The following is a 14599-nucleotide window of genomic DNA, read 5'->3' as shown; positions in this document are numbered from 1 at the left end:
CTTGCACATAAGGGTGCTCAGCACCTATGACAGACCATTCCCATCCAGGAGCCTGTCCCTCAGAGTTAGCCCCTCTAGTCCTTTGGCATATACTCTTCTACTGCCTTCTGTGATACATGAGGATTTTTAAATAGTGGGATCCCCAATTTGTCAGGAACTTATTTAGTATATACAGACCAACCTCATCTTCTTTAATAACTATGGCTCTACCACAGTTTACATAACCAATTCCCCACATATGGGAGCTTTCCTATTTTTTGCTCTGATGAGCAATCCTGCAGTAAATAAGCTGGTGTGGAAATGTCTGTGCATGCTGGGCAAGCAGCTACAGAGGACACATTCCTAGAAGTGGAGCTGCAGTGTACAAGGCGTTGGCCTGCACTGCCACACTGCCCTTCCACACTTGGGGCTGGCGGGCCATTTCCTCACCCCCTGGCCAACACTGACCACATGCTCCTCTCTGCCAATCTGACAGGCTAAATGGCATTCCAACATAAGAGGCCCTCTTTGATTGCTGGTTAGACAGAAAAACGTTTCATGTTTTCTGGCCATTTGCATTTGCCCCACTGTGATCTGCCCTGCCTGTTTCAATTTTTCTGTTAGGTGGTCCTGTAGAAAATGTGGGCACTTTTTATATACTGTGGCTTTAACATACAGTGATTATGTTGAACAGCTTCCTCCTGTTTCAATTACTGAACAAGGAAGTCCTTCTATCTCCACCTCTTCCACTTATTGATAAACGCAACCTATTAAACACCACCTCACAGACAGCACTGTGTGTGGCTAGACAAACTCCTGCCCCAGACACGTCCCCCGTACCCTCCATCCCATCAGTAAGGCTGCCTGGGGTGTCATCGCCATGCCCGCCTCGCCCTGCCTCTGCTCCCAGGAATCTCTCCTGGGCCTACTTGTGAACAGCAATATTCCTGGGAATGTTGCATTAGTCCCAACAAGAGGTGTAGGCCTCTTGTTACCTGCTGAGTAACATCCAGGACAGGGTGTTACGCTGCAGGTAACTTCTGTCTGCCTCAACCCAGATGAGGTTAGCCAGGGCAGGTGGCGAGGTCACAGACCCTGTGGCCTCCTCTTCCCCTCTCACTCTTCCTTGGTATCCGTGTGACATCCCTCGCTCATTCTTAGCCCCCATGTCTTCCCTCTGCTTTCTAACCCTCCTTCCTTTTCTCATGTTCAAAACAGCATGTAATCTTAATGCTGAGCAAATTTTCACCTTTGGTATCCACTCCTCTCTTCTGAGAAAGGCTGTGCCTCCAAAGCCATCCCAGCCACCAGCCAACAAACAGGGAGCAGGTTACTCTGGGGATGAGCGACACCTTCTCTTTGACTTCAAAATCACACCAAGTCTAGTTTGCTCACTCCCAGGTGTCTGGGTGGCATCAGAAGGACTGGATGGATGGCTTTCCCCTCACACCATGCCACCCTGTCCCCTGAGGAGGAAGAACCTTGCTTTGCAGGTTCAAGGTGGGGTTGCTCAAGGATTCATTCAGGCCCCTCTTAGCTGAACGCCCAGGCAGGAGCCCGCCATCTGCTTTATTCTGTCCCATGCAGACACAGAGGTCCAGAGACCACCCCAGTGGGCAGGCCTGCACCTCTGCCCTGAATCACCACCTGTGGCCAGGATCTCCTTCAGCTGAAACCAGCAGCAAGATGAGGATGTCTCCTCTGACAGTATATCCTCTCATGACTCGGAGTTCCTTCTGAGGGAAGGGAGCGAGGATCAGCTGGAGGTGCTGGCTCTGAGGCACTCAGGTGAGGACAAAGGGAGAAGGAGAGAGGCTGGGGGGGAGGAGCAGATGGGGAAGGGGCAGCATCAGCTGCAAGGAAAGCCAGGGGCTGAGTGGTGGATTCTGGGTGCCCTTAAAGGTGGACATAACATGACGATGAAGGCGATCACAGACCAGAAGGAAATGTCTATAGTGCTGCTAACGGTGGATAAATAAAGTAAATGAGAACACCAAGTCAGACAAGAGAAGCTAAAAACCATTTGGCTGCACAAAAGTAACATTAATTATAGTCATTCATTCTTTTTTTTTTTTTTTTTTTGTCTTTTTCGTGACCGGTAAGGGGATCGCAACCCTTGGTGTGCTGTCGCCCGCACCACACTCAGCCAGTGAGCGCACTGGCCACTCCTATATAGGATCCGAACCCGTGGCGGGAGCGTTGCTGCGCTCCCAGCGCCACACTCTCCAAACTGCGCCATGGGGCCGGCCCTATAGTCATTCATTCTAACTGCTTAGCATTTATGTCCAATTGCAATGCAGCTCAATGATGACATATATATCTAGCACCAGATCAACTGAGTTGTATGCTTCAACGGATCATAGCAATCACAGGTACAGTTGATCTTTCTAGTGTGCTGTCAAAGCAGATTGGTCCTGGATACCTTCAGTAGCAGTGGTGGTAATAATAACAATGATGATGACATGTGTTACAAATGTCCACTTATTTAATTCTTACAAAAGCCCATGTCCACATCACTTCCATCACAGTCTGTTTTACAGAAAGAAGTGGTGTGACCTACTCAAGGTCCTGCAGCTGGTGAGCGGTGAAGCAGGGGTGTGCACCCAGGCCGTCTGGCTCCAGTCCTAACCATTCTGCTCCTCTGCACCCCATATGACACTGTTCAGAGAGGGCCAGGATCCCTGCTCCCCACCGGCTCTGCTTAATCTGCCCTGTGTTCCCTGCCAGCCCCCTCCTCACCTGTGTAGCTGCTAGAAGGAAGTGCAGGCTCTGGTCCCCCATTGAGCTCTGGGGCTCCTTCTGCCTCTGCCACTTCCTCTTTCTCCTCCTCTTCCCGGACCTCAGGGGTCTCCTCCTGTGGCTGCTCCATGGCTGATCTCCCCTCGGTACCACGCCTGCAGGCCCGGTCATAGCTCTGGCATCATCTGGGTCTGAACGCAGATGGACCTCTACAGGGCAGTTCCTGTCAGCCTGGGCAGAGCAAAAGACAGGAGGAAGTTGAGGGAGACTGGTTGGCGGGAATTGGGCATGCTGGAGGGCCGCCATCACAGAGGGAGCTCTGCTCCTGCTCCCTCTTCAGTCCCTGTGGTGCCATGCCATGGTCCCCACTCCTTGCATCGCAAGTCACTTGCCCTCCCACCCCTGCCCACATGGCTTTTATGGCAGGTTTGTGGGGTTCAGAGCAGTCACCATTAACCAGACAGAGTGACACACCACTGTGCCACCTTTCCCTGTCTCATGTGCTGCATCCTGCTCTTTAAGTCTCTCTGAGTCTCTAAGAGCCATGTCACAATGACTTGAGGGACTTTTCCCCAACTCTCCATACCCCAGGAGATCATGATATGCATCATATCTCCCAACCTCCCCCACCCTGTCCTTGCCAGCACTCAGGTGGGTCCCGCCCTTCTTGTGTTTGGGGGTGGAAAAAACTGATCAGCTCATGATGACAGCAGATTCGCAGCTAGACTCTCAATGGCAGAGCCATCAGGCAAGGAGGGATGTGTTGTGTCCTCTTGGATCTTGGAAAGATGGGACCTTTCCAATGTAGGTTACTGTGTGGTGACCCCAAATCACCTAGGAGGAGGCAGTTCCAACCCTCAGCAAAACAAATATTTTCCAGAAATGCCACAGTTGGAGGTGCTGTGGGAGAGAGAGTCCTCCCAGTGGGGAAGAGTGGGGGGATGCCTGCAGCAGTGCAGGCTTGTGGAAGGATTAGGAGAAGAAAGATCTGCTTTAGGGAGACTTAAGCATCTGTGGGACTCCTTCTCTTGGATACCCCACAGGCAGCTCAAACTTAACCTATCCAAACAGAATGTACCATCTTCCCCCAAGCCCACCCTTCCTCTGGTAATCCCTCCTTTAGTGACCTACACACCCACCTCCCCATTTATTGAAGCCAGAGCCTGGGAGTGATCTGAGCCTCCTCCCTTTTTCTCACCCTGCTCTAGGCCTGCCAACTTGGCTGTACACTGGCACCACTGGAGCATTTTAAAAATATGATGTTTGGACCCATCCCCAGAGGTTCTCATCTGATTGGTTTAGGAAACAGTTTAGGCATTGGGACTTTTACTTTTTAATTCCCCTGGTGATTGTAATGTGCAGCCAAGCTGGAGAACCATGCTCCACAGCAAAGCAGCTTCCAACTGGTAGCAGAACGTTCCCTCTGAACACATCTTAACTCTACCCATTCCTCTCCACCAGGACTTCTCCTAAAGGCAGTTTGGAAATTTAGCCCTAGAGTCTAAGAGGTAGAGAGCTGAGGAGTTGGGAACACGTAGATTTAGGAGGCATTTTTGTTGATGTAACAGCCACAGGAAGGGATGCAGTTCACCAAAGGAGAGTACAACGTGTCAAGGGAGGGAAAGGAAGTGGCACTGGAGCAGATGACAAGTCAGTGGTCAGAGCAGGAGAGACCAAGGACAGCCAGGCATCTCAGAACCAAGGGAAAGGCTGGTTCAAGGGGGAGAGATCAAGCTTCTCAAATGCTGCAGAGGTTCACGGTAATAAACCGACACATAGTTGCTGGATTTGGTGACTATGAGGTCATCAATGACCCTGTGAGACAAGTTTTAGTCAAGTGGTTGAAAGGAAAACCTGGGCTCTGAAGAATAAGCGGTAGAAAGGAAGCTGGGACAGTGCATGGAGATTAATTTGGGTGCAAACATGTCTGGAAAATGTGCAAGAGGATGCTACCTTGAGAAAGTAGCAAAGCCAGGAAGAGGCTTTCTGGAATAGAGGACATTCGAGTAAGCTGTGAATAGAGGAGAGGTCAGCGGAGAAAGACAACCTAAAGATGCAGGCTGTGGCAGGATGACTGAAGGAAGGGAAATAATTCAATAACACAGGATAAAAAAATGCAAATAGTATCACAGCACAGCAGTGTGTGGGGCGGGGTGGGGTAAAGTGTGTACGGAATGGCCTTACTCCTTAAAGTAGGAGGGAATAGTCATCCACTGAGAGTAAAAGGTGGGACTTGAAAAAAGCAAAGAAGCTGTGTGCAGGCACATTGGCAAACAAGATAGGGAATTAGCTGGAGAAGAATAAAAAGAATTATGGTAAAGCTATAAAAATTAAAAGAGTGTGGTACTGACACATGAATAGAGAATCAATGAGAGAATACAGAGTCCATAAATAGATGAAAACACACATGCAAATTTAATATGTTATAAAGGCAGCACTTCAAATCAAAGGGAAAAGATGAATTTTTCAATAAATGGCACTGGGACAACTGAGTAGCCATCTGGAAAAATTAAGCTGGATTCCTGACTCACATCTTATACCAAGACAAGGTCCAAATGAATCAAAGATTTTTTTTTTAAAGAAAGATGACCAGTAAGGGGATCTTAACCCTTAACTTGGTATTGTCAGCACCACACTCTCCCAAGTGAGCCACAGGCCAGCCCACAAATCAAAGATTTTTAAAGTTAAAACAAAAATACAATAAACTGCAAGAAACCATGTGATGATATATATAAAAATAGTCTTGAGTTGGGGAAGAACTAAGCATGACACTAAACCCATAAAACTTTATGGGTTAAATTATGGAGGATCCCCTTAATGACCAGCTGCCAAAAAAAAAATTATGGAAAAAAGATGAATAGTTTGATTACATAAAAATTTATCTCTCTTTTTTGTGTGTGTGTGTGTCCGGCAACGGATCGCAACCCTCAGTGTCGCGCCCGTACTGGACCGGGACCGGCAACGGGATCGCAACCCTCGGTGCTGCGCCCGCACCTCGCTCAGCCAGAGAGCAGGAACCGGTCTGTATGTGGGATCCGAACCCTTGGCGGGAGCGCCGCTGCACTCCCAAGCGGCGCACCGTAGCATGCGCCACCGGGCCGGCCCCTAAATTTAAACTATCTACATGGTAGGGCTGGCCCATGGCTCACTTGGGAGAGTGTAGTGCTGAGAACACCAAGGCCACGGGTTCAGATCCCATATAGGGATGGCCGGTTAGCTCTCTTGGGAGAGCATGGTGCTGACAACACCAAGTCAAGGGTTAAGATCCCCTTACCAGTCATCTTTTAAAAAACAAACAAACAAAAAAAAAACATAAGGAAAAAAAAAGACATTAAACTGAGAAAAATATTTGCAACTCTCATAAAACTTCCCTAAAATAGTTCAGAAAAATTAATAAGAAAAGACTAGCAACCAAATAGAAAAATGGACCCCTCATATGAAAAGACAGTTCACAGAAAGAGTATACATTTGGTTCTTAAACATATGAAAAGATGTTCAACGTCACTCATAAAAAGAGAAATGCAAATTAAAACAACACCAAAGTACCTTTTTACAATCAGATTAAAACAGATGCTAACACATTTCTGCTGAGCATGTGGGTATGTGGGTAAACATTTTCTCACACATACCTGATAGAAAGGTAAATTGTACAACCTCTGTAGAGCATAATTTAGCCAATCTATCTAAATTACAAGTACACACACATTTTGACTCAGAAATACCACTTCTAAGTTGTATCCTACAGCTATACATCCACATAAGCAAACTGATAAAGTATTAGTACAAAGTTATCATTACAGTATTACTTGACTAGTAAGAGGCAGGGAACAAGCTAAATGTCCATTAACAGGGGACTTATTAAATAAATTATGATATGGAAACATGGAATTCTATGTGGCCACAGACAGGAATAAAGTTGTTAGTGGACTGATATGGAAGTACCTCTAAGATTTTAAGTGAAGAGAACAATTTACAGAATGAAGGGAAGAACTAAAAAGATACACTGAAGCTGTATTTGCTTATAGATGTGTAAGACAGCTCTGGAAGGCTACACAAGAAACTAGGGACACTGGTTGCCTCTGGGGAGGGGACTGGGTGCTAAGTGTCTGCGTCACTATGCGAGAGAAACTTTTTCACTGGTAGCTTTTCTACCTTTTAAATTTTGAACTACAGGAATGTTACCTCTTCTAAAAATAATTTAAGTTGAAATATAAAATAAAATGGCAAAACTTCCAAACAATAATGTGGAAGATGAGGGGGAATGACCAGCATGCAATTGCTCAAGTCCTTTTATTTTTCAGAAGATGGCTAGAGATGCTGATTAACTTTAGACAACAGTTCAGTCAAATATACATGGAAAAAATTCAAAGATAATCACTAAAGTACCATCAATAGAATGTGTGATTTCCAAATTATTACTCTAGACTGGGATAACTTAGGAGAGGTCATGTAAAAACTCTAGCTTTCTGACTGAGAAAGTCTCACAAACAAGGAGACTGGAAACATAACTATATGCAGCATGGGATCCTGGATTGGATCCTGAAACAGAAAGACAGTAGTGGAAAAACTGGTGGATTCCGAACATCCATTTAGTCTAGTTAATAGTATTGTACCAGTGTTCATTTGTGGAAGATGTTAATATTAGGGGAAGCTGGGTAAAGAGTATACGGGAACTCTGTATGATCTCTGCAAATTTTCTGTAACACTAAACTTTTTTCAAGGGCCGAGCCCGTGGCGCACTCGGGAGAGTGCGGCGCTGGGAGTGCAGCGACGCTCCCACCGCAGGTTCGGATCCTATACAGGAATGGCTGGGGCGCTCACTGGCTGAGCGTGGTGTGGGTGACACCACACCAAGGGTTGCGATCCCCTTACCGGTCACGAAAAAGACAAAAAAAAAAAACTTTTTTCAAATTAGAGTTTAAAAAAAAAAAACTTTAAAAAATCTGGCTTTCTGGCTTCTCTTGAAAATTGGGCAGACCTTGCCACTAGGCACCTGCATGCCCCTGGCACCCAATCCCAGAGCCAAGCAGTGGCTGCCACTTGCTGGCCACCACTCGCTGGCCACTGGCACTGTCTCCATTATTGATTGGCTGTCTCTCCACCAGGCCACTTCACCTATTTACACTGCATTGCAGAGATTTGGGTTTGGTTAGCATAAACCAGTTCCTCAAGGACTAAACCCTGATCACCCATCCCTAAGTGTTAAACTTGGGAATCACCAGACCCAGAGTATGGGAAATGTGCAGAGGTGCCGTCCCACTGTATGGTTCTCTCTATAAGAAGGAGCAGGGCGGTCACTTCCACTTGTCCCTCCAGTTCCTCTCCCTTTCTTTCTTACTGAATCCCAGTCTTTTTTGAATCAGCAATGTGCCTAGCTAAACAATTTCCCAGCTCTCTTGCAGCTATGGTGTTCATATGACACAATTCTGACTAAAAATATGCAATCCGATATCTATTGGGAGAGGCTTCTGAAAATGCTACTTTTTTCCTTATAGAAAGAGACAAACTTTTTTTTTTTTTTTTTTTAAAGATGACCAGTAAGGGGATCTTAACCCTTGACTTGGTGTTGTCAGCACCATGTTCACCCAGTGAGCAAACCAGCCATCCCTATATGGAATCTGAACCCGTGGCCTTGGTGTTATCAGCACCACACTCTCCCAAGTGAGCCAGAGGCCGGCCCTGAAAGAGACAAACTTCTGTCCTTCCTCTTTTCCTGCCTGGAATGGGAAACTGTGCCTGGAGGTGCAGCAGCTACATGAGAGGACAGGTTAAGAGTTCGAAGAAGACTGGCCACTGTGGCATCCTGGCACAGGTGAACTAGCCCTGGAATGCCACCTCCAGACTACTTGTGAAGTGAAAAACTTCAACTGTTTTACAAGGCACTGTTTGCCGGGTTTCTGTTGCAAGCAACTGAACACAATCCTAACTGAAATAGGATACAAAGACACTTACCTAAAGAGGAGAGTGGGGTTGTAGGGTGGGAGCTGGCAACAATGCTGGAGAAAGGATCTTGGCGGTCACCAAGAGCAGTTTGTGACTATTGTAGAATTAGTAAGCTCTAAAAAACTGAACTGTTAGGCCAAGCCTGTGGCGCACTCGGGAGAGTGCAATGCTGGGAGTGCAGCACCGCTCCCGCTGCGGGTTCGGATCCTATATAGGGATGACCGGTGCGCTCACTGGCTGAGCGCGGTGCAGCCGGTCTCAAAAAGAACAAAAAAAAAAAAAAAAAAAAAAAAACTGAGCTGTTACCCAAACAATAAGCTCCAAAGACACTGGTTCTTCATGCTCCACTGGATTGAAAAGCCTGGAGGTAGAGGAGGCAGGGGCAGTGAGGGTGAGAGATCCTCATCCAGGCCTACGGCTGAAGGGACCACAGGAGGCTTCTGAAGAGCATCAAGAGAATGGGCAGCACAAGTGCTGAACCCAAGAACCACAACACAGGGTGGCACTGACCACAGGGTGAGTGGAGGAGGCCGACAAGATCTGTGTAGCTTGGGTGTCAGTGGACACAAGGGGAAATGCAGAGAGCCAGGAAGACAGGGACATGAGGACTTGTGGAACCCCCCTTAGCAGGTAGTAACAGAGGAGGAAAAACTACAACACCGCCTTGTATATATAACTGGTAAAATATCTTCTCACACATTCGCTCACATTCCCTGATCAAGTCCACTGTCAGGACTGAATGCTGGAGGGAGGGGTCGGAGCTGACTGAGCTCCCACTAAGCCTCAGGCACCTGCTGGGGCACAGCAAATAGACTCTCCCTCAAACCTCACAGCCCTGATAAGGCGAGCCCTATTGGCTCCTCTTGGCAGATGAGGATGAGGAAAGTGACAAGCGCGAGCCCGAGGATGCTGACAGCGGGACTCTCAGAGAATATGCCAGAGGATAGAGCAGAAGACAGCAGAGCTTCAGACACAATGGGGCTTGAGTCCAGCCAGGCCTCAGGCTAAAGATCTGGATTTGGGACCAGGGTCCTTGATTCCCACATGACATTTCTCCCCAGCCTGGAGTTGTCACTTCTAGGTGTGACCTCTTAAGGACACCAGCTGAAGAGGGAGGGAGCTGTAGTCTGGTTGTTCTGAAACCCACACACATCTCTTGGGCTGTTTCATGTTTCAAGTTAACTGCTGTGCTGCAGCCCATCTCTGTATTTCGCCAGAAGCTATCTGTTTTTACATGGCCCTGATTGTTCCAGCTACGGCTGAAGTTTGCTATCTACCTAACAGCCAAGGCTGCTCCCCACCCCACCACTGTTCTCAGCCTGTGCAGTCAGGAGCAACCTTGGCCTCCTAGGCCTCCCCCACACCCCTGGGCCCAGGCCCACAGCCTAGATTTTCAGAGGTAGCTGCCACCCCACCCATCACTATCCCTACACTGAACCCTATTCTCCTCTTCCTTTCTTCAGCCCTGGAACTAAAAATAGGACAGCGTGGCACTAAGTTTAACTTGCATGCAGGTGAGAAACCCTGGTTTAGGGGGCGGCTGTCTCTACCCTCCATCCCCCAGCACTGTGCCAGAGCCAGCAACCCTCTGATCATGTCACAGCTTTGCCCCACTTGAAAGCTAGAGCCTCAGACCTTCAGACAAGACAAGGGCCCTGCAGCCAGAATGAGGGGGGCGAGAAAGCAGGAGAGAGACCCTCAGCCAAAAAGTGGAGTCTAGCAAAAGAATTTCTTGCAGAACAAATCTCTGGATTGCTATGCTTCCGGCATGCACACATGTGTATATATGCGCGCATGCGCGCCTGCAGTAAACACGCAGCCCCAGTGCTCCCATTCCAATACCTACTCTCTTGCCCCAAGAAGAAACTCAGCCCTTTGCAGAGCTTAGGTGCGGGGAGGGGCACCACTCCATGCATTTCCCACTGGGCAGGTAAATTTCAATGGCAGAGGTAGTTAGGAGCTTAATCCAAATGACCCAGAGCTTTAGAGAGGCCTGATTTGTAGCCAAAGCAACCAAGCTACCTGGGACCCTAATCCTTCCCACCAAGTCCAGTGTCCCCGCACCTCTCTCCACTGGGAACAAGGAGAGGCTCCCTTTTAGGGCAGCCCTCTGCCCTCCAGGCCAGCTGGACAACCGCCAAGTGCCCTGTGTCCCCATGGTGACTCAGGAGCTTCCCTGATGTCCACTGGCAGGCCGTATGCTCTGCCTGACCAGGGGTTGAGTGGGGGCTGTCAGTGAGCCAGGGGCTGCCGCAGCCCCTCCATGGACTCCATCTGCCACATGATGCCACCTGATGGGCCTTCTTGCTGGCCTAAACTGGCTCACACCTCCATCACAACGGTCCCAGCTTCCATTCTCTTAGGGCTTACTATGCACCAGGCTCTGTGTATGCTGACACTTCTAATCCTCACAACAACCTTAAGAGTCAGGTACTATTATCACTCCCATTTAATTGACGAGGAAGGGGCCAGCCCGGTGGCGCACTGCTATAGTGCGCCGCTTGGGAAGCGCGGCGGCCCTCCCGCCGAGGGTTCGGATCCCACATACAGACCGGTTCCCGCTCACTGGCTGAGCGAGGTGCAGGGAGCAACACCAAGGGTTGTGATCCTGTTGCCGGTCCCGGGCCGGTACGGGCGCGACACTGAGGGTTGCGATCCGTTGCCGGTCATGAAAAAAAGACAAAAAAAGGAAAAATAATAATAATAATAATAATAATAATTGACGAGGAAAATGCAGCACAGTTACTTGAGTAACTAGCTCAAGGTCACACAGTAACTGGAGGACCAGGATTTGAATCTAGGCAGGTTGGCTCAAGTCCTAGCCACCATGTTGTGTGCCTTATGTATGGTTGTGGGTAAGACTGTACCAGAGCAGGCATAACCTTGCCCAGATGGGGCCCTGGAGGTCTGGAAGCTGTTTTTAGCCTCAGTCTGGAGCTATCACCCCTCAATCCTCTGTCAGGCTGCCAGTTCCCAGCTGTTTCTATCAAGAACACCCTGGTCAAAGTTCTTCTGGATACTCCTGCCAGGAAATGATCCCTGTGTGCTAAAGACAACTACAGGCCCCAGTGCCTGCCTCCCTCTCTAGCCCCGTCCTCCTGCTCTGCCCACCATTTGCCCCGTGTTCCAACATCACTCCTTGAATAAGGAGGCTCGCACAAGCCTCAGTCTGGAATGCCAACCCCTCTCCTAGCTAAGGCCTACTTTTCTTCAAGACCTTCCTGTACCACCTCTTTCAGGAAGCTCTCCTGGACTAGCCCCATTCTCTTCCTTCTTAGTGCAACCCCGACTCAGACCTTCCAGATCTGCAATTACTGCACCAAACTGCAATGCCCGTTAACTGCTCTGGCCTTACTACACTATCACGTTCCCAGAGAATGCCTCCATCTTGATAAGGGAGGTCCCAGCACCTGGCACAGTGTCTGGTATTTAGTGGGTATTTAACACACACTTGTTGAATAAATAAATATACTAAAAACAGGGGGCTGGCCAGTTAGCTCAGTTGGTTAGAGCACAAACTTGTAACACCAAGGTGAAGGGTTCAGTCCCCCATACCCGCCAGCCACCCCCCCCCCACCAAAACCCAGAAAAACATTGCTAAAAACCTCAACCTTAGTCACACTGTTTTCAGGTGTAGTATTTGCCACTGTATCAGTTTTCACATATTCCTGCCACTGAGAATACTCCACAGAAATTAATTCTACTGGCTTCTGTGTCAGGCCTGGGTTCAAATCCTGACTCGGTCCCTCCCTCTCAGTGACTTGGGGGAGACAAAAACCTCTCAGAGGTTCTCAGCCTTGAAACTGAGTTACTACCACCTAACCCGAGGGACTACCATGTGGATTAAATAACCACACAGTAACTGCTTAACAGTGCTAGGTAATAGTGTCCAACAAATAGGGACTGTGGCACTGCCATCATCATCACTGTTGGCTTGTCGTAAGGGATTATACGCACAAGTGCTATTCTAGCTCTAGAAATGTGCTAGCCTATTGGAACCCCTGGGACCTCAACAGAGAATTTCCCAGTCATCTGCCTTGTCCTCAGCTGTGAGAAGAGAGAACTGGCAGAAAGCTCCCTGCTCAGGGCATGTGCTCCTTTGTTCAGAGAGAAGAGCCCAAACCTTCCTCCATTTCTTGCCCCCTATGCAGCTGACTCAGTTGCTGCCATTTCCTCCTTTCCCTCACTGCAGGGGGGATGAGGGTCAGCAGCCTCCAGAGGGCAGCCAACCAAAGGGAAGAGGTGGCCCAAAACCCCTGCCAAGCGCTTTCAGGATCAGCAGTGAAGGAGGCCATGGGAGAATGGGTCTGGTTGATTCTCACCCAACCTCTCCATCAATCATTAATCTGGGTGCTGACCCAGTGCCCTGGTTCTCTAGGCCAGCAACTACATGGTGCTCTTTGCTTCCCACTTGCCAATCCAGGTCATCCCACTCCCCTCAGGGCACAGGAGAGACCTGTGTGGCTTTCTAGCCAGGCTGGATTCACCCAAGTGGGTCACTTGAGGCCAACCCGCACAAGTCACATGGGTCTGGTTTTGTTCAGAATGTGCTGGAATCAGAGAAAGGACAGCCAGAAAGCCACTCCCCTTCCCCCTTGTGCTCCACAGTTCTTCCAACTACCCCAAGAGTCAGCCCCAAAGTACCGTTAAGGAAAGCCAAACTAAAACAAAAGGAACAAGTGGCTTCCAGGAGCTACTGAGACTGTCCTACAAAGAGACCAGAGTGACAACGGTGCTCTTCACCTGGGATGGGGAGAGCTGCTGCAGGGGGCCTCAGATACGCCACCTGCCAGCACCTGGCCCGGCCATCGGCTCTCTGCTGGGAGGGCTGATGCACTGACTGTCTCTCCTGCCGCCTCTGGCTGTGACCAATGAGACTGCGGAGACAGCAAAAATCGATGGTTTTCACAAACAAGAGCAGCTCAGTGATATCAAAACACATACACATACATAGAAACAAAACTGAGGGGTAGAGTTGAAGGTGATTCTTATTTTATTATATTTTCCTGTGTTCTCCAAATTCTTTAGAGTGAGCATGAGATACTTTCATGATGGAGGGAGAGGGCGAGACATTTAAAAAAGTGTTTTGAACAAAGAAAACCAAATGATATGCTGAGAGATGCTGATGAGGTAAAGACAGGCCTGTCTAGGTTCCAGAGGAGACCCAGATCTCTCTATGGAAGCTTTAATAGAGCTGAGGACCCCACACTGCTCAGAGAGGGCTTCTGAGGTAAGGGTGGCTCTGCCAGCAGGTGGAGGGACACGCAGGGGACCTTCCCAGAACCCTTCTCACCTGGACCTCAAAGGCTGTGCCTGCAGACGTCATTACTGCCCCTCCTCCCTTCTTCCGGTCCCTGCCAGCTGCTTTTCATTCACTCATTCAACAAACATTTGTTAAGCCCCTATTCTCATGGGCCAGGCTACATTAGCCAAGTAACCAGCACAAATACATAACTATGAATGGTGACCAGGGCTCTGAAGGACAAATGCCGAGCACAGTGGGGGCACACTCAGAACACACTGGGCATGGGAGGTTTTCCTGAGGACGCAGCCTTTGGTGGAGAGGTAGGCTGAGTAGGGCTCCTGGGCGATGGGGAACAGAGACATGCAGAGGCTCGCAGAGGGAAGGGGAGGGGAGGAGAGACCGGGCCCTGCAGCTGGTCCAGCTGACACTGAGGACCACTCAGGGTCTTGAAGGGTGAGCTAAGGATGCAGGCATTTATCCCAGGAGGGGCAGAGGGCCTAGGAGGGTTATGAAGAGGATGAGTAGGATCAGAGATGCATTTTAAAAAGATCCTTCAGGCTGCTGTGGAGTGGAGATGATTTCAGCTGGACCCCGAGAAAACCCAGCAAAGGAGCTGGTGGGAGGGAGATGGCCAACACTCCCAGAGCCCTGGAAAGTCTTTTTTTTTTTTTTTTTTTTTTTTTTCTTTTTTTT

General features: G+C 48.9%; 1 protein-coding gene across 3 annotated transcripts in view; it reads right to left on the bottom strand.

Moving 5' to 3' along the window:
* Positions 1-14599, bottom strand: part of PPARD (peroxisome proliferator-activated receptor delta) — an 84324-nt gene that overhangs the window by 13124 nt on the left and 56601 nt on the right. For all 3 annotated transcript variants that reach the window (XR_550450.1, XM_008572423.1, XM_008572424.1), the window contains exon 3: positions 2719-2949. Coding sequence is in view for 2 of the 3 variants with exons in the window: in XM_008572423.1 (XP_008570645.1) it covers positions 2719-2848 (130 nt within the window). In the remaining variant the exon portion in view is untranslated. The remainder of the gene's footprint in view (positions 1-2718; positions 2950-14599) is intronic.

This window comes from Galeopterus variegatus, unplaced genomic scaffold, assembly GCF_000696425.1.
Source record: "Galeopterus variegatus unplaced genomic scaffold, G_variegatus-3.0.2 Scaffold783, whole genome shotgun sequence".
Lineage (NCBI taxonomy): Eukaryota > Metazoa > Chordata > Mammalia > Dermoptera > Cynocephalidae > Galeopterus > Galeopterus variegatus.
This window is presented reverse-complemented; position numbering and strand designations above follow the sequence as displayed.